This window comes from Aquila chrysaetos, chromosome 6, assembly GCF_900496995.4.
Source record: "Aquila chrysaetos chrysaetos chromosome 6, bAquChr1.4, whole genome shotgun sequence".
NCBI classification, from domain to species: Eukaryota; Metazoa; Chordata; class Aves; order Accipitriformes; family Accipitridae; genus Aquila; species Aquila chrysaetos.
The window spans coordinates 12,901,205-12,928,061 of NC_044009.1; the positions used below are offsets into that span (position 1 = coordinate 12,901,205).

Sequence of the window (26,857 nt, forward strand, 5' to 3'; positions counted from 1 at the left end):
TAGACTTATTTATCTGAGGAAGAAGGGAAAGCAAGGACACCTCTATCCTAAGACTCAATAAATTCAGGCACCAGATAGTCATATCATATATTGTATCACATCATATCAGTCATATCATAAATTGGCTGTTTCAGATGAGGCCAGTGATGTTTATGGTCTAGCAGTATGCTGATAATACAGACATGAAGTACAACAGCAGTGGAGAGTCGGGGGTTTTTTCTACTTAAAGGCTCAGTAGATAACAAATATGCATTAGTTCATACATACATACACACACAAAGCATTTTCTGTATTCTCTTAAAGTACCTCTCCCATTTCCATCACAAGGAGCATCTAAATACATAGGCGAATTATGACTTTGGAGGAGAAAAAAACCTATTACCTGTTTCCATTTGATGCCCTGTTAATCTCCTTGAATACCCAAGGCAAAACCAAACATCTCATATCTGTGTCTTAACATCTTTCATATTAATCTTAATGGTCTCCTTTCCATACTAAACAATCCTGGTTGTTCTTATGTCTTCATATGCACATAGCTACAATAAGGGAATTAGTGAGCAAATACCTGTTTAAAAAGGGTTAAACTTGCCAACAGCTTTTGGGTTTAATGTTGGAGGATAACTTTGAATATCTGGAGTCAAATTCAGCCTCTGTGACAGCATGACAACACCACTTTGACAAAGTGCCTTTGGGGAAGGATTCGGCCATCTGTACCTGACTAGACCTCTGCTCCTCTGTGCTCTTTGGCACAATCTTAACCTTTCCACACCACAGCTTGTGGCCAAAAGTGCACGCTCCCATTGCCTGAGCTAGTACAGACAAAGCATTTACAGGCTGTGACATTATTATGGCAACAGAAAAGGAACACCTGAGTAAGCAACTGGTGGGCATAGACTCACTCGGATCCTCCTTCGGTCCTGACCTGCCAAAAGACTTAAAATTGTACTGTCTTTAAAGTGTGCTAGCAATGACTTGAACAATATTAAGAGCTGACAGTGTCAAGCCACGTACTGATGGTTAAGCACAGCCCTAACCGCTTTGATGACTCAGGGCCTTGGACAGATGTAAAGGTGTACATTGGGAACAAACAGTCAAGAAAAACAAGATTAACTTAATGCAGTCAACATGAAGGAAGGTAGGTATTACCTGTTGGGGCGAGTGGAACCTCTTCCACACCTCCACTAACATATGTTGTTATAGGCTTATTTAACTCCTGGGGTAAAGCTGCCAGAGCACTGAAATCATCCATAAAATATACCATTCTTGGATTAAAGGCAATCTGTTCAAGTTCTGCCTTATCCGCACTCCTAACGCCAACAGCAAAAGTCAGCACTCCAGCCCGAGCTAATTCATTGGAAACGTGCAAGAAGGGATCGGCAGACCTCCCTGCCATCACCAGGACTAGGACCTGCGGCACTTGTTCATTTATTCTGCTCCCACCAGCTTCCGTGAAGTGATTTGAAAGCACAAAGTTCAGTGCAGAGCCAGTGTTCAGCACTGACCCCCCCTTGGGCCTCAGCTGCCCCATACGTTGAATTATGTCTGATTTGGTTTGGTATGAATATAGAAAGAACTCGGTTTTAGGAGTGTCGCTAAATTGCACTAAGCCAACTCGGATTTTGTCACTGCCGACATCAAGGTAGTTAACTAGGGTGGCAACAAAGTCACGCACAAAGGGGAAGTTGGCATTTCCGACGTTGAGTGATCCATCCAAAAGAAAGATGATATCCCTTTTGGTTACTTGAACTGCAGTAGAGCACAGAAAATAACATGAGACATCACAGAAAACAAAAATAGAATTATTTTTCATGTGTGCATACAGCATACGCTGTACACGCATGTAAACCTTGTTAGGAGGAAGTGGGGAGAAAAAGAGAAGAGAAAGAGTGTGATGGGCACAGAAGTAACAAGGACCTTGCTGGAAATTACTAAATTGGGCAGGGGAGGTTTCTGACTTGTATTGAAAAGTCTTTTAAATGTCAGGTTTATCAATGGGGCTCAGTCTCTGTCGTGGCAGATGTTTTCAATGGCTGCTAATGCCAGAGTTGCATGCTGTGGGCCAGACCCTGAGCCAGCAAAAGGCAGCTTCATTGAGTTTGGTGGAGCAACACTGAATTATGCCTACAGCCATCTTACTTATCTGCAAGTCACCATGCATTTACTCGGGGCTTTCCAAAAAAGCTTTAGGGAATGTTTTTGCTTTCTGGCATCTAAAGTGTGTTTTGACACCCAGCACTATCGCCCCCTTATTAAGCAATCCCCTGTTCCACAGGGATGCTCCCATGCATCCCTAGATGTAGAGAACCATGTCCTGTCCTGCAGTGACTTCCATGGTCATGCTGTGCAGCCAGCAGTGGCTGGCCCGCGGCACAGACTTAGGCTCCACTTGCATGGGAAAACACTTCTGCCAAGCAACCAATTTGGTTGGTATTTTGAATGCGTATTAAAAATAGCTTTTACTATTAGGCTTAGAAAAGCTGGTCCAGACGAGACTGCAATGGCTGCCTGAGACACCTGCCTTTTTGGCGTCTGCATTTGATGCAACAAACTGCATTTTGATGTCTGCAGTTATAGCCATCCATTTTGTGGGCTGTTGAAGAGGGAGAAATTTCCTACTTTTGGCAGTAACCAGCCAGTTCTCGGCTCCTTTTTTAAGGTTAATCCTTCCTGGGCTGTCTCCCAGCATCTGAGCCCCAAGACACAGATCTGCAGTGTCACCCTAAAGACACCACAGGATCATGCCCCGTGTTTTTTTTCTCTAAACACATCATGTCCAGATGACAGACCAAAATGCTGAAACTTTAAATAAGATCTCAGAGAACTGATGAGTGGGCTTATCCAATGCATCCCCCCTGGATGCCTTCCTCCAAATAAGTTATTTGAGAATATATTTGTGCCCATTGCTAATACTGTTCATTACCTTTCTGTTTAAAGCATTTACTTACTGGTATATGTCTATATTCATCCATCTCTCTAGCTTGCCTTGTCCCTGTACGCTTCCTGTCCTATATATAAATTATATAAATACTGAGATATTAAAACCAAAAGGGATAAAAGGGCTCTTTGGAGTACAGGCATTGCTCTCAGATCTTACAGATTGTCTTGGCTTTCTGTAATTTTAATTTTTCCCAGAAAAGTGTCATTCAAGGCCCAGGGTGAGACAATACCTAGCTGAAATGTAACAGACTGCCCAGTGTCAAAATCAGTTATGTTACTAATGACAGTTATTTTATGGAGTAGGATATGATTACTTGCTTACTGTGTATGTGAATAGCTGTGAGTACAGTAGAGCAAAAGGACTGGAAAAAAAGAGAAGCTGCATGAATGAGCTTTAAAGAACAAGGAAGTATAGGAACATTTTTAATTTACATTGAAAAACAAAAATGTCAGGTTTGGTGTATAGCCATGCAAAACTGTATTAGCAGGAAACACATTCTGAAAAAAAGCTTATGAAATGATAAGTCCTGTGATATTCATCTTAATTAAGGACAAGTATTGGCAAACTGATTTTAAAATGTCTTCTCTTCATGTAAATCAGTCATAAGCTTTAATTCTTTAAGGACCCTTTCCAAAAACTCAGTTTCTTTTGCACTGCATTTTATAATTTTAAATTACTTGGAGAGACTAGAAAAAATATGGATGTGGATCAACACCCACTTAGGCCAATGGGAACCTCACTATTGACCTTACTGGCAGCTGGAAGAAGTCCTGTTTTTCTAATGTTTATATGCCATGAGACAGAAATGCAAGGTTCAAATATGACCTAGCGCAACATTAATTCAACCTCAAGCATCTCTATTGGGAAGAAATCCTGAGAAATTTGGTATAAAATCTCTATGCAGCTAGAACACCTTTTGAAATGCAGGGGAAACTGCCTCAAAAGACATGACTAGCGATTGGATTGCTTCCAAAGTCTACTGATGTCAATGGCAAGACCAAGTAAAAAGAATCCACTGGCTTCACAGGGCTTTGGATCATCTTCTAAACAGATTAAATTAAAATCAACACTGCAATAGTCTCGTGAGCCTCTTAGGGCTTGAGCTGAGTAAGTGATAAGAAAACTGTAAATATGTTCTTAAAGGGTAAGTTTCAGTCCAACAATGCCAGGCTAGCTTTCTCTGAACATCTCCATGAACAAACCTGCTTATTTTCTTTACACTCAGAAGAAACTTTTAAGCTTTCTTGAGCAAATATCTACTGTGGATGATTTTCAAATTGGGGAAGAGATTATAACATTCACAGTGTGTCCTGTTCATAGGTTACACAAACCCTAAGTGAGAGAAAAAGCCTCCACTGAACGATTTCAGTACCTAACTAGTAAAGCACATCTTCCACATCCAGGCCTTTAAATGTTGGTGACAAATTGGGAATGGGACAAAAATCTCCAGAAAGGAATGACAACGCTGTAACAACCACCATGCTATCAAATTCACCAATCTGTTCATGCACATTTTGCAAGTCCAAGAGACAACATTTAGCTATGCTGAAACATGTGCTTGATGCTTTTTTCCCCCCTTATCACTACATGTCATAGAATAAGAGTTGACAAACATATAAACCATATCTCCTTAATTAGAAAAAGGTAATTAATTACCTGATGGTGGTTCTTGGATAATCAGTCCTCCAGAGAGTGTCCGGATAGGTGACAGTACTTCAGGAAGAATGGCTTGCATGAACTGAACACGGAAGTCATTTGGGTTGAACACAAAATCTCTCTCATGGGCAATTTCTTGAAGTTCTGCCAGATCGGCATTTCTCGACCCAATGGCAAGGATCACTATCCGGTTCCTTTTCATCTCTGCCGCGGCTTGGTCAACAGCATCCCTGGACTTACCACCAGTGATGAGTACCAGCATAGGGAGCACCCCTTCCTCCATCCTGCACCCAGCAGCACTGGTGAAGAAGTTGTTCCTCACAAAGTCCAGTGCCGAGCCAGTGTTGAGTGCCGTACCACCCATGAGCTTCATTCTCTTCACGTTAGCCATCACATCCTTTCTGCTCTGGTGGGTGTTAAAATAAAACTCTGGCTTCACAGTGTCTGCGTACTGTGCCACTGCAACTCGGATCAGGTCGGGTCCAACCTCCAGCCTTTGGACAATTTTGGCAACGAAATCACGAATTGAATTAAAGGGGCCAGTCCCCAGTGCAGTTGAGCCATCTATCAGGAAGACTATATCCTTCTTGTTCACTTCAATAACTGCAAGTAACACATGAACATAATATTAGCAGAAGCCTTCACCACACTTTGTGCATCAATTCTATGTCAATAGTTCAGCAATGTTTAGGACTTCTTGTTTGCTTGAAGTACTGTTACTCTCAACACCTTTAAAAAGGTCTTGCTTTCAAAACAGAATTATTTTTTAGCTTCTAACAGACGGCTAATAAGAACTCCAATTCAGTGTTTCCCCTTTCTAAAACACAGAAGAGTTGAAGAGTTGCAAGAATGGCATTGTTTATAAAACGTAGTATTAAAATGCATATACATGTCAAAACAAGAAAGAAAGGCAAACAGTCAGGAGAAATCTTGGCACTCAGCTGGCACATGAGATAAAATAAGCAGGAGATGCTCCATCTGCAGTGGAGCCATCTGAATCATGCCAGAGTGTGGTTTGGTCTCAGAAGGATTAGGTTCCCAAGAGCAATGACACAAGAAAAGAACAGTCTTCACTTATTCAACATACCTGGACTTTGGGTCTTCACATCCTACATCTTATTCCTTATCTAACAAAAACAAGTTATGGTTTTTCTTGGCACAGCTAGCCCCGTCATGGAAGAGCTGTATTATATTCTGGTTGCCATGTCTTTAACAAAACCGGTTGCCTAGGTTGTAATCTCTGAAACTTTATTATTGATGATGGCATAGGACACAAAGAGCACAATTAGCTTTCCAGTTCCCTGGCTAAGTTTGAAGAAAGGTTAGGGAGGAAAAAAAAACCTGTTGTGCAGCATTGGAACCAAAGCATCATCATATTTAATACAGTGAATGTACACAAAAAACCAGTAAATACTAACAAGACCAATACCATTATGATAAAAGCATTATACATGATCATCATGGGAGATAATCTTAATACCATCTTTTAGACAACCCCACTCACATCATCACCTCCCCGATTTCGTGCCATGTAAGTGAAAAAGGAAACCTTGTGTTGCTTCCAAGTTATGTTGGGGCATTATGGATCACTGTGTTATGTTAGACTTGGGGTGACCTTAAATCACCTACCCACCTAAGAGCTCCTGAGATGGGGTCAATATTCAAGGTGGCAGGTCCATCACCTCCCAGGCTCACTGCTACACCCAGTGCACTGCCTGGGGGAAGAGGAGACCCAGCATTGTCGGGATCTCACACCCCTCAGGGCAAGTGGTAGCAAACACTCTCTTGTCCTGCCTGGATGGAAAAGGGCAGCCACTCGGCCCATCAGGGCTGCTCTGTGTGGAGGCTATTTACTTTGGATTTGAACAAAGAACAAAGCTTTGGCTGCAGTCCTCCTTGGCCGGACACCAGCTGGCCACAGAAAGCAGTGCTTCCAAGGCCGGTCTCTGTCAGGTTTCTCATTACGGATGAATGCCATGAGATTGGGCTACCCCAAGGAGTGACATAGAGCTGGAGATGACAACTGCAACTTGGCTGCCCCTTCTGCCCTTGGACCCTGAGAGACCTGCCTCTGCCAGCTAGTGTGAGCTTTTGCAAAAGTCTCTCGCAGAGTCTTGCTGGAAATTGTTTGATTAAGGACCGATTGTCAAAATTTAAAGCTTAAAATAGCCCGCTGTGGTGTTGGACACAAAATGATGACAACCTGCATGAAACAGATGTGGTGGTACCCTCCCCGAGATACAGCCTCACATGAGCTGACAGTGTCTTGCAGTTGACTGCCCAGGCTGTCAAAACAGAGCTACTCACAAAGCAACAAGGATTTGTTTAAATGATCCCTTTCCCAGAACCATGATTTCCAACATTTATCCCCCCGGCCACGTTTTTTTCCTCATCAGTTACTCCGAGGAGGAGAGGGCTGAAAACAGGAACCTTTCCAAATGGATAACAAAGGCTGAAGTTTCTGCCTTGTATCACCCAGGAGAGATGTCCAAAGCACTTCCTTAGCATGTCAGCAGCTAGATACCCAAAAATGGAGACCGTGGAAACTTTGACTTTATATAGAAGTTTGTGGGAAACATCAAAGGGGCTTTGCGAAGTTGAGGGAGGCTGGGAAGGAATAACTCCCTCCACCACTCATTCCTCTTGCAGCTCTCAAATCCTGCAGTATGTTTCCTTAGAGAAGAGGAATGCAAGAACCGAAACCAAAACCCACAGGAAGAAACACCCCACGGTGCTATTTTCAATGGACACAATTAAAGCAAAAGCAGTTAAGCAAGGCTGTTCACATCCCAGAGGGTCTGATCCAGAGCCCAGTAAAGCTGATGGCAAGTCTTCCAGGAATTTCAAAGGATTTGGGATCAAAGCATTATATCTTTGACTCTAAAAGTTGGGAATGTTGGAGGGTGTCAATATTGAACCCAGCCCTACATAGTTCCCTCCTCATTGCCATCTCAGCTATCTTTAGTGAAGCACCTCATCTAATTTATCATCCAGGCTCCCCCAGTAGCTAAAGGAGAGGGGAGAAGAGAGGCAGAAAGGCACTTTGAGACATCCATTCATCCCAAGAGGACTAGCATACAGCCAGAGAGCTAAAGTGAAGCGAGGTGACTTCAGTATTTCACAGGAACGCTTGGCACCTCAATGGATTTGGCATTCCTTTTGGGCTGCGGTGTGTCTCCCAAACCAGTGCTTTATGCTGCAGACTTCCAAGGCACTGATGTGAATCAAGCACACCAGTCAAAATTAATTTCCATGGATGCTAGGAAAAGGAAATTCCCTAAAACTCCTTTGAAAATACCCACTTCTCCATTTAGCATATCCATCTATATGTAATTGCACAGGCTGATGCTACTGTAGTACCTTCTTAAAATGAGCTGGCATTTTAAGTGAAAAATATGCGAGTGCAGATGAAACCAAATGTACCAACATTTTGAATCTTGCCATTCAAACTGTTAAAAACTAGAGGGGCAGAAAGAGAGGTTTTCCATTGACTTGGATGGGCCCTGGCATGCTCATTTTAGCTAGACACACCAACTTAAGCTTATTTAGCTAAATATGGTTCTTGTAGGGTACTACAGGCAAAAGTTCTGTATGTCTTTCCTGGAATAATCAAGGCAATGTCATAAAATGATCTTTTAGGAAAATTCCTCCCTTTGATTTGAGCCACAGGATAGCAGTCATGTTTAGACATAGGTCAGCGAAGACATATGGAATGCAGTTTTATATGTCAACGTACATCACGAGTTGAACAGTATGTACAGAACTCCAGACTGGCACTTGGATCCCAAAAGTGTTGTTCGCATTAAGCGTCCTGGTAATTAAATGCAGCAACTCCAGCCGGGGCCTTTCCAGGGGCCTCTGAAATACGACATACTGTGTCTTTCATAAAGCCTCTCTATCAGTAAATTTAACTTAGTCATAAAACCATAGGGTGAGAAACTCTTAATCACCTGCTTGCTCCATAAATCCAGGTATCCTTTATTCTACTGCACCCAAGCTAATGCTAGTCCAGAAATAATGTCAATGGGGACTTAAGAGTGCCAAAGTGACCTAAGTGGAATATTGACACCTACGTTTTCATTTCCCATGGCCTCATGGAAAGCTGTAAGCTTCCTCAGCTTACACATTGAAGGGAAATATATGTTAGCAAGGTAGGGATTTCACTTCAGAAGAACTAAGGGCTGTTTTGCTTTTAAGTTCAACAACACAGGAATTTCACTCTTCTCCCAAGGATAGTGCAGTTTCAATGAGGTATGGAATTTTACTGCTTTAGCAAGCTGATAACTTCAACTCTGTGAATAGGGATCCATTTAACATCCCTGTTAGCTTCCCCCAACAAATTTCATTCTCATGACACTTTCAACTGACATATAATGTAAGCTTACATGACATAAATGTTTTCAGAACTGACCGTGCTGCAGTATTTACTCCTGGGGTGCTTAGATACCCCAATAAGGATTATATGAGATTCTTTATACTCTGCTTGTGTCCTTTAAAACCTCATGCCATGCCAGTTATTTGCACAAAACCTCACAGTTTTCAAAAGATAACCCACTGAGCAAATGAGTTTCTGCACATTAGCTGCAAGACTATTTGTCTTTCCCATTGTTTCTCCATGACCAGACCAGAGAGATGCATTGCAAAAAATGAAAAATTTAAATTTAAAAAAAAAGTGTTTTTAAAGCGTGCAAAAGCTCATTCATTCATCGATTCATCGAAATGCAACAGTCTAGAAAGGCATACATACCTTCAGTCACAATGGTTGGGGCCTCTAACAAAATGAGTCTTTGGGCCACTCCAACAATGTTGGGCAGTAATAATTCTCGAAGAGCATCAAGGTTATGGATATCCAGGGCAGTAAATGCGAAGCTTCCATCAGTAGCAATCTGCTGCAGCTCTGCACTGTCAGCATTCAGGACCCCAATGCTAAACGAAAATATACTAGCTTGCTTCACCGCTAACAAGCCCTCTCGGATATCATCACTAGACTCTCCACCACTTATCAGCACTAAAATCTGAGGCACCGCTTCCTCTATCCTGCTGCCTCCCGCCTGGGTGAAGAGGTTCTCCACCACAAACTCCAGTGCTGCACCGGTGTTCGCTTCCTCGCCACCGCGGAAACTAAGTGCCTTCACGGCATCCAGAACATCCGCTTTTGTGGAGTAGCTGTTCAAAGCGAACTCGGTTCTGGGTTGATCACTATACTGCACCACCCCAATGTGTATTTGCTGAGCTCCAACTCTGAGGCTTTCAATCAAATTTACAAGGAAATCACGTATGGCTTGAAAATTGACACTTCCGATGTTGTTTGATCCGTCAATAAGGAAAATAAGGTCAGCGGACTCTTGAGCTTTAAAAAAAGAAATGCAAAAGGTGAAAGCATTAAAATGAGTGATTACATGCGGTTGTACAGTGTTCTGACATGTTTCTTGGAAAACCAGTAAGAAACACGAAAATGAGAAAACAAAACACATGTTCACTGAGGAGGTGACATTTGCCTCTTAGTTCTGCATTCTGATTGAATACGAGCTCCCAGCCCCATCCCAGTAGCATCCACTACCCATCAAGAGACGGCTCAAGTGAACACAACCGAGCCGGTAGCTGCAGTTACACGGGGGTCAGCATTATTGGCATGCAAGGAGAAAACTTGGCAAAATATAATTTTTGGAAATCTAGATCCATTCCATCAGTGGCCAGTACTGTCCAAATATTTATTCAGAGCCAAAAGAATAAGGTGAATTTTAATGGTAATTCAGCCTGAAGATAGCGGGTGAGGACAGTAATATTCGTAGGCTATTTTCCTCATTGGAGTCTTTTTTTTTTTCTTTTTAAGAAAAAAGCCACCATTTACTGGATGCATGGAAAGTTTCAGCCTCTCTGTTGTAGTTCTGCTCTTTTGCTGGTTAAAAACAGCAGCTGAATATATTGGCTTCTCCCACCACGAAGGATTATTATTTGAAATGCATTTGCTAGAAACAATTGAAAAGGTTTTGGTTATTATTCTTGCACTGTAACTCTTTTACCAGCTGCCAGCATACACACGATGGTATTTGTCCAGCAAACTGACCCGCACAATTGTCAACATGTGCCATGCAAAAATTGTCTTGCATTAATTATTTTGCACAAAGATGCGTTGACTATCGATAGAGGGGTCTGGTCTGTATTTTTCATATGGACTCTGGATATTCAATCAAGGAATGCAGAATCAGGTTAAAACAGGGTGATGAAATCAGTCATGACACAATTATCCAACTCTATTTGTTGTGACCATACCCAGATGATCGTAAGCATCTGCTGAGATTATACACACAATGAACAAAACTTTTATATGGCATGAACATGGTTGTTGAGGGAAGCATTTTTGCTGTGAGACTTACCGAAGCAGACCCAAAATGTCCTGGTGTCTGCTCTGACTCCTTTTGCTCAACTAATTTTACCATCAAAGTCACCAACAGCTATACGCATGCAAAAAGGGGGGGGGGGGGGGGAGAAGACCCCAAAGCATGCTCAGATGTTTCCATGCTCTTACTCTCCAATCTTGTTAAGAAATCAAATTTCAGACTGTTTGCAAATGAATGACAAGCAACATTTGGAAATCCAACCCAGGTCTCAACTTTTGAAAGCCAAAGGTGAAACCAGTAGCAAAACTGGCATGTAGTTTAGCAAGGCCAGGAATAAACCTGCGGTCTTTGCTATTAACCAGCCGTGTCAATAATTTTTTTTTTTTTTTTTGCCTGTTCAGTTGTTTTTCTAGTAAATATTTTCATACATCCCAATGCCACCAAGAGATTCAAATAATGCTACAATTCTAGCGACAAAGGAGAAGGTCTCCAGGGCATCATCTCTTCCCTGGGCTAACTCAATAGCCAGTGTTGGCTTCGAGAACATCAGCGTGGTTCAGAATTGCAAAGGGCTCCAGGATTTATTTTTCCATCACTGAGTTGAAATTTAGGGGTGCTTAGGGTTGTCTTTACTGTGCCATTTTCAGTTGGGATGTACACGTTCTACTTCATCATATAAATAAAAGGGAAATCTCAAAGCGGTTGTACCCAGCGCTGCTTTACATGCCCTGGACATCTTTTTGAGAAATGAGATTTCAGACACCAATGGGTGTCATCACGGCAGCACGGGTCACTCACACAGGAGAGAAAATAGATAGGAAACAGATGCGTTGGATAATTTGTCATCACTGTAAAAAAACCTTGTACTTCAGTGCACATTTATGGAACAAGCTGGTGCTGGAGAACAAATAAAAGCATGCTTGTTACACAACTAAGCAAGGAGGGTGAGATGAGACAGACAGCTAAGATTTAACGAATACATCAGGGCAAACTTAGGGCTGACTTCCATACTTACGCTAGTCAGCTCTGGGGACTGCCACAGACCAACAGCTTTGGCACTCTATACTGGAAATACTATAGGACTGGGGTTTTTTTACATTTCTGTTTCATATTAGGGCTCATTTCTAGCATAACTTCCATGGCTTTTTTAATACTACATGGAGTTATCAGCTGAATAAATGACTTCTTAAACCCTTATGCAAACAGTTATCTGTACCATGCTTTGCACACTATTGTCATCCAATGTTTAGGACCCTTAACATCTTTTCCCAGGTTTGATGATATTCCGTAGATCGCCCATGCAAGTCACACAGGGGCAAAACTACAATAGTAGGATTAGCTTAAATTTGTATTATAGTGGGTTAAGGAGACACTTGCAAAAAATATCTTTCAGTAGCAATGAACTTGGAAATGCATGATATACATGAAGTAGGAATTTGCCTTTAAAGCTTTTAAAGAAATGTCTGTGACTCCAGATGTTTATGTACTATGGGGTTACCTGCTGGTGTGCCCCAGAGGACCACAGCCAGCCACCAAAGACCAATTCCCCTGTTGATTTCAACAGGGAAGCACTGGGGTCCTTCACAGCAAAGATGCCAAACAGCCGCTGCAGCGCTGTCAGCAGGTTGGGTATAACATTCATTTTTCACATATATTGACATGATTTTCTTAGAATTGGAGAACCTTATGTCATCTTTCTGGGGCGGCTGCTTTTCTTCCCTGTGGCTTTCACGTCATCTGGATAATTGCCCTGTCAAGCACTTTGCACAATAAAAACACACGTGAGCACAGCCTTTTGGTGTTGCTCGGTGTCATGCAGTGATGGAGAGCACCCAGTGGGGCTGGCGTGAGGGTTAATCAGGCAAGACAACACAGGGGGATTAATGTCACACTGCCTCATTACACTGCTGTTGCCTTACATCACCCCACAAGCTATTGACCTTCAGATGGAGTCTCAGGAATAAAAAGAAAGGTTTGATCTCTGGGACTTCTGTTTTGAAACACAACAAAGCTGCTCAGAAGGCCCTTTGCATGCTGAAATTTCGTAAACAGAGAAGGGATGGAGGAAGACTGTCTTATTTTTCGCCAGGCAAATTGGGCCCCTGGCTTGTGGTCAGCGCAGATCTGTTGAAGCCAACATGGTTTGCAGAGAGGTTTCAGTTACAGGAAGGGTCCAGCGCTCCAGCGTGTGGAAGCCATCGGTTTGTATAGAAGGCATGTGAGTGGCATCGCAAAAGGGACTCTACAACCACACACCTTCTCCAAGCGGATGAGGAGAGAGGCTAAGGGCCAGCTCAGGGTTTCAGCGGAGAAGTTCTCCACCGATCTGCTTTTGCTGTCTTCAGCCAAGAAGGTGACTTTTTGGAGAGCACATTGCCTATCTCCCCTGCTAGCTGCAAAGGGACATCCTTCATGGTGTCCCTGCAGCCATCAGCAACCTTCTCAGTCTCCAGAGGGTTTTTGGTCAGGGCTTCAAAGAGTCACCATCACAGCTGGTGTGTTCCTCTCCTAGTTCCCTGCCTTGGGGCAATTTAATAACTCTGCAGATCTTCCTACGTTTGCATTTCCATGCCATGGGTGCGAAAGCATGGCCGCAGCAGGCTGCTGCCCATCCAAGGGCTCCTGTGTTACCTCCTGGCAGCTCTGGCAGGGATGCCAGCTCAGTTTGCAAACAATGGCACGCTCAATAGCTACAAACACGGGGCCACACGCTTCAAACCTTTGTTTTTAAACCTCTGAACGTCCATCTCAGTCTTGCCCCTACAAAGGCTTTAAACAGCGCAACGCCAGCAGATACCATGCTGATGGGAGCCATCAGCAGTCAGCCATTACCTGTGATGTCTTTAACCAGTCCTTTGGCCCCAGCCTTTTCTGGAGTCATGGATGAACGGACACTCGCCACTAAGTCTCCAACTATGCCGTGGAGAGCGGTAAAATTCTCTAGGTTGAAAAGGTGCATATCGAAGGGTTCGCTCGCTATTTCCTTTAACTCCCCTTCCACTGCATCCTGCATGCCGACCGCAAACATGTTTACATGGGCCGATTTAAGGACAGATGATGGCAGAGCCACATCATCCTGGGATCGTCCGTCCGTTAACACTATAATAACCTGGGGGATGCCTTCACTGGCTCTGCTTCCAGCAGCTTTAGTGAGGTGGTTCTCGATTAGGTACTCTAATCCTTTTCCAGTCTTGGTGCCTCCCCCCATGTAAGGCATGTTGGCAATATGGGACAGGACGTCTCGGGTAGAGGGGTAGGTATTTAACTGGAACTCTGTGTGGGGGTTTCCGCTGAACTGGACCAGGGCAAAGCGAAAATCATTTCCTCCCACATCTAAAGCTTTTACAACATCATACAGAAACTCTCGAACGAGTTGGAAATGTTCCTTCCCAATGCTCCAAGAGGAATCCACTAGAAATATTATATCAGCCACGGCAACGGTTTTGACAGCTTTAAAAAAACAGATGGGGGTTTAGGATTTTCTATCAGTCAGCGCAAGCAAGCCTCCTCCTCCTCGCCCAAACGACCGACGGCCTCTTTCGCATGGTGAAAGTGAAGCTTAGCTTCCCCTTATCGCCCGCAGCAAAACAAGAAGCTCTGGGGAAAAACCAGGCAGCCATCAGCGCCCCGACAGCGCAGGCGTTGGGAGACAGGAGGGGACAGCATGCGACCTACCCTTCAAGGGGAGGAGGAGGCGAGATGCTTCTCCCCTCCCGAACCCTCGCTGCACGGGTTTGGACACCAGCCCTGAGCCAGACAAAGACGCCTGCGGCTTCACGAATTAATTTGGGCTCGCTTGGCTTCAAACCACCCGTGGCCTCCTGTGCTTTTTTTTGCTGGTTCAGGGCTTTGCCGGCTCTGCGGTGGTGCTCAAGGAAGAAAGAGCTGCTCAATTTAAGCAGCCTAGGTGCCGGCATGAGTTTTCCATATTTTTTCTGCTGCTAACAGCCCCCCCCTCCCCGTGACACCAGCTACAGTCCCAAAGACACCAGCACCTCCTCTTAAAAAAACCAAACAGCCTTTCTGCAGGTTGGTGGCAGTGTTTGTCTCACTGCAAAATGCCCTCCTACACATGCAAGGAGGGCAAAACAGCTCTGCCCAGGAGAAAACCCACTTGGGGCCACCCTGGGTGCACGTCCCACACCCCCGTCCCCCACAGAGCATCCTCAATGGCACGCCACCGGCCAGCGACATGCTCAGGAAGGCATCGCGCGCACGTTGGCCAAGGTCTGGGTCCGAAAGGACCCTCAGCCGAGCGGGAACTGAGGAGCAGAAGGTAAACCACAACGTACCATTGACATGCATTTTAAAAACCAAACAGTGCAAATGCATCGGTGTGAACTAGCGGCACATTTGTACTGGGGCAAAGTCAGGTAAAGCGGTCCGGTCTTACCTGCTTGCTGCTGGGCATGAACTGAACAAAAGCCTGAGAGTAGGAGGCAAAACATTGCCACAAAGGGCAAATGTCTGTGTTTCCTCATTTTGGTCTTTTATCTGAGTTTTCCTTTTATTCTCTTTGTTTCAAAGCACCCAGTGTGAGACCTGAGGGAGAAAAACAGGGAGAGTAAGAAACAGCGGCAGTGCTGGCCAGGCATGGATGAGACACGAGATAGAAAAGCCAAACCACGTGGTTTTGCAATGCTTCTGTGGCACTTTGGCAGGAGAAAAATATTTTAGTGCTGGCCAGTCTACTTCGTAGCAAGCATTTCTTTGGAAGAGGAATCATCCTTCACATAACTGGCATTTAATCACTCCTGTGGACCCAAATGACTTTCTTCATACCTATGCTGTACCAGGTAATACCTAATATATAGCAAAATGGTCAGCCTAGGTTTCTACCACCAACCCTTAAAATATACGATGACCTTTCACCTGTCCTCCTCACCCATGGATGACCAGCTGAAACATCTTGGCCAACGTGTTCCCTCTTGCTGCTGCCCTTTCTTATTTTATTTTTTACAAACGCCAAAATAATAATTGCCCTAAACATCCCCCTGCCTCAGCTCACCTTTTCAGCTGTCCCAAACATACAAATGGAAATTTAATTACTCCAGACCCAAGTGAGACACATGATCTGGCTGTACAGCAAAAAGCCCTTGGACTCCTGCATCCCCGGCAGTGGAATAGCCTGTGCTGCCTGATCACATTTGGGAAAGTCACCAAGAATAATATTTTACATGTTAGAGCCAAAAATGTAATTTATGGAAGTTTCTTATCTGTGATCCACCTGGCAAGTCTTCTGAAACAATGTCTCCTTCAGGAAAGCTATGTATCTGTTGTCATAGAGATGGCCAATTTATTATTTAATCTTCATTTCCAAGCCTACAGAGCAGAAACCAGCAAGGCTTGCTTAACGGAGAAAATATCCTCCCAAAAGGGAATGCAGTGATTTAATACTTTTCACTCCCCAAAAGGAGCTCAGTTACTCAAATGAGCCAAAAGTGATTCAAATACATCTATTAACCAGGTCATCATAAAAAAAGTATAAACAAAATCAATTTTCTTATTACCATCCTTGCTAACTCCATCAATCCAGAGAGTTATGACCAATACAAGAGCCTAGAGAAGGCTGGGGGGAAGACTAACTCCCTCTTTAAGGACAGCCGTGGTAGTTACACAGATGGCCATCGTTGGCATGGCCAGAAACAGAACCAAGTGCCAGGAATTAGGGAAAAATTGGAAATAAACACCTGAACAGATAATCCCACTTCCACTGAAGAGATGCTCCTCAGGGCTATCAGAGGGGGAGGTGTCAGTGGAAAGGAGGGGATAACCTCCACATTGTTTCCCAAACCTTGATGTGATCCTGACACTTCCACTGGCTCCCTGCGTGTCAAAGCTGGGTTGGGGTCTGGTCCTTCTTGGGAGAAGGGGTTTGCAGCATTCGCTCTTCCTTGTGCTCCAGATGGCATTTATGGATGCCATATATCATGAATCAGGCAAAAGCTAGCCTCTACCTTTCCCCCCACATTTGTGTATAATAATAATAATAATAATAATAATAATAATGCCAGGTGGAGAGACATTTAATAGGCACCCAGAGCCAGCAGCTAGCACACAGCATTAAGATGTGACAAGTCTTCTCTGTTATTGGCAACTCCTCGATTTATAGAGGCAGCTGCTGCAGCCCAGAGGTATCACTACCATTCATAAAAAGACTAAAAAATCATCCTTGTTAGCTGGCACCCATCCATCTTCCTGGCTGTTTCAGTCCAAGCCAAACCTTCCAGTACCTCCAGTGGGAGCGAACCCGCTCTGCTGGACTGTGTCCCTGATTTACAGCTTGCTCCCAGAAAACCTGGGTACACCCAAAGGACACATGGGGAGGGGAAACCTGGGCTCTGCTGCCCCATGGGTGCAGGATTAGCCATGGGCACTGCTGCAGGGTTCCTCCTCTGAGCACACAAATACAGAAAGGTCTGTAAGTCTCAGAGCTGAGGTTTGCAAAAAGCATTGAGCTTGTGACAACCACCCATCCAACCCCATTGGACCATCTCCCTCCCCTCTGGGCAGAAGAGGTTTATGGAAGAGCTGCAAGTTTTTTGGACGGGCTTGCCTTGCAGCATCCATTGGGAGTAAAAATGTTGCTAGCAAAGAATGAAAAATGTGAAATAAAATGTGCGCTACAGAAAAATGGCCTGTTAAAGTAATGTATGCTCTAAAAGTGCTAGTAATTCTTTTCCGCAACGCAGGAAGTTATGTTATCATCCTGTTTATTAGCTGCTGGTATCCTATCCCTCTGCAGTCGGAACAGCTGGGGGTGAACAGAGCATCAAGATAAATGAGTGAAAATTAATGTCTTGCCAGCTAATAAATGACAGGACCGAAGCAAACATTCGGGGGTTTTTGGTTTGAACATTGAGCAGCTGCAGAGCGCCTTACAGGGCTGTTTACAGCCATGAAACACAGCAAAAGGGAAAAGAAAATCTCCCCAGCGCTATGAAATCTCCCCTGCCAGCAGCACCCCCCATGACCCTCCCGCAGTGGTGGGCAACTGGGCTTTACATCAAATGGGATTTCCAAACTCAATGGTGGATCTCCACCTACATCTTTAGGGCTGCCTTGCCCATGTTCAAACAAGGAGCCTCGGGGAGAGCCGGGGCCGAGCCCACCTCCGTTAGGTCCCTCTGGGTCGTGGTTCAGTCCTGAAGCTTTGCGGCAGAGAAACCACCGGCTGTATTTTAGGTACTTCCATTCTGGCAAACACAAATGGCTGAAAGTCACAAGTCAGCCCATGGGGCACCATGAGATAAACCTGGATATCACAGTGTATTAATACAATGCCCAGTCTCAGCTTTGGTTTATTTGCCCTGGTCAGCTGGGAAATACAATGCTTTTTTAAGGCAATAAGTCGACTGTTCTTTTTAGTTACCTTCTTTTCTATTTTAGCCTTTAGGAGGCCGCTAGATCTATTTCCAGCTTTCTCTGTGACCTCCATCATGGTATTTTTAGTTATATGAAAGCAGGGGGACTAGTTCATCAACAAGAAATGAGTTTTAACATCATGATTCCCCAAAACCATCCTAAAATCACAGGAGCTGAGATTAGTTACTAGATGGAAAGAAGCAGCAAAGCCTTGTAGAAAGAAATTATTGGTGTTTCTTAGAGACTGACTTATAACTTATGGAAAAGAGGCGCATTTAAGCACAGGTGTTCCTGATCAGGGTTTTCTCTTATATGACCCCCTCCATGGCCCCCTTGTTAGCAAAGGAGGAAGAGTTGGGTGTTTGCAGAAAGGGGTGGGTGAGGAAATTATATTCTTGTAGAGGATGGCCCTTGAGAAGAAGCAAGGATAGTAGCTTTTTTTGTAGAGGTAATGTGCTCCTTGGGAGGGTTTTGGGTGGGTTGAACAAAAACTCTGCTCAAATCTAGTTTGACTGAGCCAACACCAAGTCTCTGGCTTAGTGAGAAAAGTGGGTTTAAGACAATAAATGAGGTGATTTTTATTGCTTGGAGGTAGGTCTTACTTGGCTTGCCTTGGTGAGGTGCAACAAGTAACTTGCTTTGCTCAACATGTTCTTGCTTTGTGTCCCAGATTACCACTGGTCACAGAAGGTGGAGATAACACCAGCTCGCGGGGGGTGGAGGATAAAACCAGGGATGTGAACTTATGTTAATTCATTTTAATTCTTGATTATGGCAAGTATCTGTTTTGCAACTTTATTCTTCTGGATTGTTGTTATTTTCAATAAGGCAATTTCATCCTGGATTTTTTTTTTAAATGAAAAGGTCCTTACAGTCCTGGTGGGGGTGAAAGCTCTGGTTGAACTTTTGATATAATCACTGTAAGCTGGAAAAAAAAAATGCTGAAAAACCTGACTGCTGAGTACCCTTAGAAAAGCCAAGTATTTTCCTGAACTGTTAAGAATTAGCACCGAAACCTGGGTAGCTAGTTTCTTAATAATTCATGTGCTAAAAGATTAACTCATGTAGTCTTCAGTAATCTGAAGTTTTTATGTCTGTCTAGAGTTTATTTAGTATATGGTGACCTCTTAATATCAGAGTATGTTCTCCATTTCATCAGAAGACATACATCTGTTACTAATAATGCTTTCAAAAGGCAATCATGTCTACCACCAACACAATGAAGTGATTTCCTTAAATATTTTCCCCAGCAGCTATTTTTTGCTTATTGCATACTTCTCTGTGCATAAAGTTTGACATTTTACATAATTTTTTTATTTGAGTGGATGTTTCAAATTCACTTTCTAAGCAATTGTTTGCTTGTGTGTGTTTTTTCACTAAAGTGTAGTTAAAATAAAATCTGTAAAAGTGCAAAGCAGATGAGTAGACAAAAAAAAAAAGCAAAACATAAAAGGCAGGGAAAATTACTACAGCTGTTACATATCACTTTGATTCATTATATATGCCCCTCAGCTGGGCTGGCTGACTTTGAGAGGGAGGGAAAGTATCTATGGGTTTGGTGTGAATAGAAATGTGATGTGTGTCCTGTGTAGATATAGATGGGTGCAATGGCAGCTAGAGGGAATAACTAATGTTGTTGCAAAATACCTCTTAAATCTGAACTCCCAGCTGGCCAGTGCTTCAGGCACTCATGCTATCTGTTGTGCTGGACTGTGAGAGAAAGCAATCAGCACAGCTTGAGCTGTCAGAGGGGTTTTCTGTACAAGCCTTTTGTAGTTGCTTGATGCTTTTCTTCAGGGCTAAAGGACTGAGCTGGGCAGAACTGACTCTTGGGGTGTGATAACCAGGAAATCCAAAACTAGTGATTTATTTGTGAAATCTGTTCCCAACAGCTCTCCCTCTCCATGACACGTTGCTGTGGAGAGGTGAGCAGCCTCTGGGAAAGGACAGAGGACCCAAAGTAAATGTGGTAGGCAGAGCTATGATTTGTGCGCTCTTCTTCTGGGGACAAATGGCCTGGGTTTGGGCTTGGCCTTGGGCAGCCTGTGCAGCTTTGCTATCTGGCACAGCCAGGGAACTTTAGGATGCCTCACTGCCCCAGACCACAGTACATGTGGTCCAATTTTCCTGCCCAGCCCTGGGGCATCCCCCAAAAATATCTCAAATAAAAACCTGAAAAGCAATTGCAGCCCTTAAATTCCCTTGTGCATGTGGGGTGGATCATCTTGTGCTGGGAGAAAGAGGTGGATTTGCACCTGGGTCCCAACAGCTTTTCTGAAAAGGGATCAGGCAGGACATGAGGGAGGGCAAAGCATCCTACCACAGATGGTGCAGGAGATGAGATACTGTGAGCGTCACCCAGACCCCTTTAAAAGTCTGCTCCACAGGGATGTCAGGGTCAAAACCAAGGGGCCTCCACCTTCCTTTGCATTTGCTTTGTGGGGATCTCCTCATGCCTCATCATAACCCTGTTTCCCAACCAAACTGCTCAGCCTGAAATCCCTTTGACTTGGCTGTTTTCTGCTATATGCATGTCCCTGGGAGGCAGCAGTGAAGACATGAGGCTGCAGCAAGCCTTGCCAGCAGCTTGAAAGTGGTCACTGGCTACCCAGAACAATTATTTGCAGCCCCAGCAGTGGGATATACATTCAGTCGTGGCTGCAGAGCAAGCAGGGAGGAGAAACAGCTCCTGAAATCCTGATGTGGGGCTGTGGTGGCACAGATTGCCATCTGGAGGTGATGCATGCTCCTCTCTCGGCTGGATGAATCCCCCGCCTTAAATTTCTCTGCACTGTTAAGAGCTCTGAGCTGGGGAAAATATTAGCCAAAAGCTACTCCTAGCAGTGATTTGGACACCTAAGAGGCTAAATGCCATGATTTTTCTGTGTGAAATAGCTCAGGCGCCTTTGAAAAGGGACATAAGTGTCCCAAGCCTCTAACCTGGCCACCTCTTCATCATAGAGCACTAAATCTCACCTGGCCCCACAGCCTCCAGGAGAAGCAAGGCTATTTCTAGAGACACAGGATGAGCTGTATAGGACAGATTCTGAATTTATTCATGGCTCCAAGTGGAGCCATTTCAATTTGCACCAGCTCTTTTGAAGGGTTTCCATTAATATTGCTGCTATCTGGCATTCTTGGCATTGGGAAGGTGAAGGTGGTTGGGCTGAGGGCTGCTCCTGAAAAAATTTCTTCCTACAAAGGTAGAGCTGAGCATTAGAAGCAAACAAGCCTTAGAAGGGTGGAAAATCTTCCTGCTTTTGCAAACCACTTGAGCTCTGACTTTGAAAACCAGCATTCAGCAAAGCGACAGAGTTCTGTTGCATTTATATCCTACCCAGGCAAGTTCCCTGGATGCTAGCATTTAATATGAATCACTTATTCATTTCTGTTCTTATAAGCATGCTGTTGGCTTAAAATCTGGTTGTTTTCTTCATCTGAACACTGAGACTAAAATAGAGTAGTTAATAAGAGGAAAGGGAGTATTTGCTAAAAAACGAGGAAACTCCCTCAAAGATCAATGACTCTTTATGTATAGTAACCTAAGCCTCCTAGAGCCTCTCCACCCAAACAAATCGGATCCTTAATGTGGAACACAGATCACTTAAAAAGGTGGAAAAAGTGATGGGCACGTGGAGTGGTAAGGCTGGCTGTGATTCACAGTGGAGAGCAGGCATGCAATGCCACCCATAGCCAGCCCTGTGGCCGTGCACGCCCAATATGGGGGCAGGTTCATCCCTTTGCTGCAAATTAAATGCGTCCAGGCTGAGAGAATACAGTCCAAGGCTGGCAAGACTGTGTAGTTACCAGAGTTTGCACTGGTGGAAGGAATAAGATGTTCCCTTCCCTCCTCTTCCCAGACAGGCACGTAGCAAAAGTTAGGACAGGAACAACTTTTTTTTTTTTTTTTTTTTTTTTCCTCCTTGACATGTGGGAATACAGTGGGGGCTGGTTTAGCTTGCCCTGACATCAGGGAAAGTTAATGCATTTAAATGGAAAATTGCAAAGATGTTTGAAAAACCAGAAGGGGAACCAGGGAGACTGCTGAAAAATGGGAAGGGAATGAATGAATGACAAGGGGCCGCAGCAGTAAGCGTGCAGCCCTGCGCTCCTGTCTTGGAAATGCTATCACACCCCTGCTCGTGGTCAACCTCTCTGCAAAGACCAGGGTGGAAGGAGGGTTATAAGGTTGGGGATGAAAAGCCTGTTTCCCCGAGCTATGGTACTGGTGATTCAAGGGATGGTGCTGGGGAGATGCAGAATTGGGTCTCTGCTCTGCCACTGCATTCCTACGTGACCATGGAGAGTCCCCCAGCTCCCTACAACAGCCTCTGGCTGGAGACATCTCTCTGGCCTCCACAAAGCTCCTAAACTGGGTAGTAGTGCCCCTGAAACAGCACTATATAAGCACAGTAGTTATCCAACCATAAATACCGGTGGTTGTTTTTGTGTTTGTTTTTTTTTTAAACCAGTAAGTAATGGTGTAAAGCCAGAAGTTTGAAAAATGCAGCATTTCTCCCCTGAGAGCACACATGAATCATCGCAGCAACCAGAAATGAGCTGAGAGTTTCCCACTGCACCCGCTGGAACCAGAGTGGCTCTGGCCACCTCTGCTCCAGCCAGTTTTGGCCCCTATGCCTGGTCAGGAAACCAGTTTGGCCGCAACTGTTTCTCGCCCCAGGCTCTGGTTGGGAAGGGAGGGCTTTGCTGAGCCAAGAGGGACAGTGGCGGGGTGTCTCTATGATTAGTCATAGCCACCCCCTCCGCAAAAGCATCTCTATGTGCAAAGCCCTGGGGAGCTGAGGGTGACTGGGGCTATGGGGGCAAAAGGCTGGGAAAGGCAGGAGGGAGCAGGAATAGGGGCTGCGGAGAAGGGAGGTGGCTCCGTGCAAGGCTGGAGAGCCCTTGGGGGGAAAAGTATCTGATGTTTGGCCAATTTCCCTCTCCATAGATGACCACAAGAGGATGAGGATTGTCCCTGGAACCACAATGGTGCTCGCCCACCCTGGAGCAGCAGGGACATGCCCGGCAGTGGGACCTGTGTGGGGTGGGTGGGCTGAAAAGCATCTCTGCCCAGCTCATCCTACCTCACCTTGAGGCAGGAGGGGTGAGGGCTGCTAGCAAACACCCCCCAGCCCTGGGGGCATGCCTCGGGAGCAGGAAAGGGGCAGTGAGACACCCCCTTAGCTGGACTCCTCGCAGGGTCCCATTCGTGCACCCCCCTCCTTGTGCCCAAGCAGCCCCCCAAACCACTACATGCCCTCCTCGGGGCTGCCACCCCGCTGCCATCCCACCAAGCTGCTGCTTCTGGAGTGATTTCAAGGCATCAATGGCAAACACCATCCTGCAACAATGGGGGAAATACTCAGGGCTTTTGAATTAATTTAATTCCCCTGCACCAGTGGAGCCAAGAGTGTCCCTGTGCACCTGTGGTGCATCGGCTCGGGGAGGAGGCTCCTGGTGTGAGCAAGGCACCTACATGGCTCTGCTTTTCCAAGCGCAATGCAAGCCTGGGGGTAGCTTTCCTCTGAGGACACCGCTCTGCTCATAGGATGGGTTTTGTCCAAAGCTCCTTGAAAACTCCCTGAAGACCCCACCGAGGAGGGGAAATGCAGCACAGCAGCTGCTGAGCCCAGGCTAAGGACTCCTGCGTGGAAAGCAACACTTACCCCTGAGAGAACCCCCAGAAAAGTCGCTTGTTCCAGGATTTTCCACTCCGAAGTGCCTCTCACCCTTGCTTCATGGTGTGCTGGCGCCGCTCAGCCTTCCCGGTCCCCGCTCGCCTTGCTCGGTAGGGTGCGAGCACCAGCGGGGTGAGAGAAATGGGGGTGCGCTGGTCCCCGCGAGACGGTCGCCGCGGGTCTGAGTGAGGTCGGAGGCGGCGGCTGGCGCAGGAGTGCGGGGGGCCGGGCGATCTGGCGTCGCAAATGGGATCCAGATGGTTGGTGCTGGCGTTCCCGGGGCTGAGGTCAGAGCTGCTCATCACACACGGTCCCGTCCCCCCCCACCCCCGGGCCCAGGGGACGCCTCCGTGCTGTGTGGCTTCCCCTTCCCGCGCTGGACCCGCCATCTCCAAAATGCTTCTCCCTGTTATCAGTGAGAAGAAATATATATAAAAAAAAAGAAAAGAAAAAAAAACTCCTGCAGGGTTGCAGGAGCCGATTTAACTATGCCTTTCAGTCACGAAGGGCTGGACTTGGACGTTTGCAGGAGCCAGGATGTGCCAAGGACCATACCAAGTTACGCAGGGCTCCGGCAAAGTGCCGTTTGCAGATGCTCGAGGCTGCAGAAAGTTCAGCCTCTCCCCCTGAACAGTTACGAGCATCAGCGCGGGGGGAGAGAGCCTCTTAATGCAGTTTCCTATTTACATGTAACAGTGTTGGGGTTTTTTTGGGTTTTGGGGGTTTTTTACCTGCCCAGATGGGGAGGAAGTGGGGGGGTTACGTTATAGCATAACTTATAAATAAAAGTTAGCCCCTTAGCATAAAGATAAATATTTAAAAATACATATAGCCTACTGAAAGGTTTAAAGTAAAAGTTTGAAAGGTAACAAATCAAGTCAGCAAGTTCCTGATGGGTAATTTTTTTTTTTTTTTAAACCTATGTGCTGTGCAAAAAATACCTTTAACCTTTTATTACGCAGAGCCTATCGGACAAATCTGGGGGGCTGATTTTAGCCCTCTGCCTCAAGTGATGGCATGCCACTGGCTGAAGTTAAACATTTCAGTCTGGACTGGGTTGTGTTTTGCAAGAAACGGTGGTATGGAAACATTAATTCTTATCTCTTGCCCTTGTTTGGTTCCATATAAGGCTGGAACCGAGATGGCGTCCCTGGAATCAAATAGTCAAATTCTCTTCATTTCAAATGGGGATTTATTATGTTTGCTCTAGGTTTTGTGCTGTTTGAAAGACTAGCCGCATAAAGAAACAGCTGGAATGCTTCAGGAAAGTGCTGAGCCCTTGAACTGATGCAATAGCTCATTTTAGAAATGGTGCTTGGCTTGGCCCTTGCAGAGACTGAGCGCCGGCCTTGCAAAGGGATCCAGCGCAAACATCCCCAGCCACACACCCAGAAGCAAGCAGGGTGTCATGTGCCCCCCAAATCTGGCAAGCTGGAGCTCAAAGGCAGGTTGTTCACAAATAATAAATGTGCCTGGCAAAAGGGAGCTGCAGCTCCTTGCTGGGTGTTGGTGGGCAGCTGAACAGGGGATGGAGTAAACGGTGTCGTGGTTTCAGCCCAGCCAGTAACAAAGCACCACGCAGCTGGTCGCTTGCTTCCCTCCGGCCCCCCGCCTGGCCACGGTGGGATGAGGAGAAAATATAAAGGCAGGCTCGTGGGTCGAGATAAGGACTGGGAGGGATCACTCACCACTTATGGTCACGGGCAAAAGACAGGCTCAACCTAGGGAAAAAACTAAATCAATTTAACTTACTACAAATCAAAACAAAACAAGGATATTAGGAAGTAAAACCAAACCTTAGAACACCTTCCTCCCACCCCTTGCTGCTTCCCGGCTCCGCTCCCGATTTTCTCTACCTCCTCTCCCAGCAGTGCAGGAAGATGTGGAATGGGGGTTGGGGTCAGTTCATCACACCTTGTCTCTGCCGCTCCTTCCTCCTCAGGGGGAGGACCCCTCACTCGTCCCCTGCTCCACCGTGGGGTCCCTCCCACAGGAGACAGTCCTTCACGAACTTCTCCAACGTGAGTCCTTTCCACGGGCTGCAGTTCCTCACAAACTTCCCTGGCGTGGGCCCTTTCCGCGGGCCGATCTTCAGTCACAGACTGCTCCAGCATGGGCTTTCCCATAGAGTCACGGCCATCTTCGGGGGCTCCGCTCCCCGCTCCCCTCCACGGGCTGCAGGGGCATCAACCTCCTCCCCTGCTCCTCCTCCCCTCCTTCCTCACTGACCCGGTATCTGCAGAGGGGTTCCTCTCACATTCCACTCCCGGTTCCCCTTCTGAAATCTGTTCTCCCAGAGGCGCTACCACGGCCGCTGCCGGGCTCGGCCTGGGCCAGAGGCGGGTCTGGCTTGGAGCCGGGGAAGCTTCGAGCAGCTTCTCACAGGAGCCACCCCTGCGGCCCCCTCTCCTGGTACCAAAAAAACCCGCGCCACACTAACCCATAACACGGGGTCTGCTGGAAAGGAACGATGAACATGTAACAGCAGCCAAGATGGGTGAGGGACAGCTGCTAAAGGATAAAATACATATGATAGAGGTGCACTACATTGGCAGAAGCATCCAAACCAAAGGATTTTCCTTCTGAATTCAGTTGTCAGGGGAGAGCCCAACTGAGACGTTGCAGCGGTACCAGCATCCCAGTAAAGCAGCAGCTCGTGGCCTTGGGTGCTCTCGCCCTGTTGCCAGCCTCCTACTGAAACAGGCAGGTGCGGGCAACGTGCTGCTGCCCTGCATCTTCTCCTGCCTTTGGGCTTTCAGGCTATCACCTCTCCTGTGCATCTCAGCTCTGCTCTCACCTGTACGACACACTCGGCAAGAATTACATCCACCGAGTGAGGTCCAGCGGTTCCAGTTTGCTGCCACCAGTGGAAACCA

The 26,857-nt window shown here is 45.8% G+C and overlaps 1 protein-coding gene across 5 annotated transcripts in view; it reads right to left on the minus strand.

Moving 5' to 3' along the window:
- The window catches only part of COL6A3 (collagen type VI alpha 3 chain), a 63,657-nt gene extending 39,369 nt beyond the window's left edge, over positions 1-24,288 (minus strand). The window contains exons 1-6 of one of the 5 annotated variants that reach the window (XM_030018412.2): positions 23,970-24,288; positions 15,329-15,477; positions 13,768-14,385; positions 9,342-9,944; positions 4,595-5,197; positions 1,147-1,746 (exon numbers count right to left, since the gene is read on the minus strand). In XM_030018412.2, the coding sequence (XP_029874272.1) occupies positions 1,147-1,746; positions 4,595-5,197; positions 9,342-9,944; positions 13,768-14,385; positions 15,329-15,416 (2,512 nt within the window). In that variant the 5' untranslated portion in view covers positions 15,417-15,477; positions 23,970-24,288. The remainder of the gene's footprint in view (positions 1-1,146; positions 1,747-4,594; positions 5,198-9,341; positions 9,945-13,767; positions 14,386-15,328; positions 15,478-23,969) is intronic. The other 4 variants (XM_030018401.2, XM_030018408.2, XM_030018407.2 and 1 more) reach the window with 4 other exon arrangements.
- Positions 24,289-26,857: the final 2,569 nt, after the last annotated feature.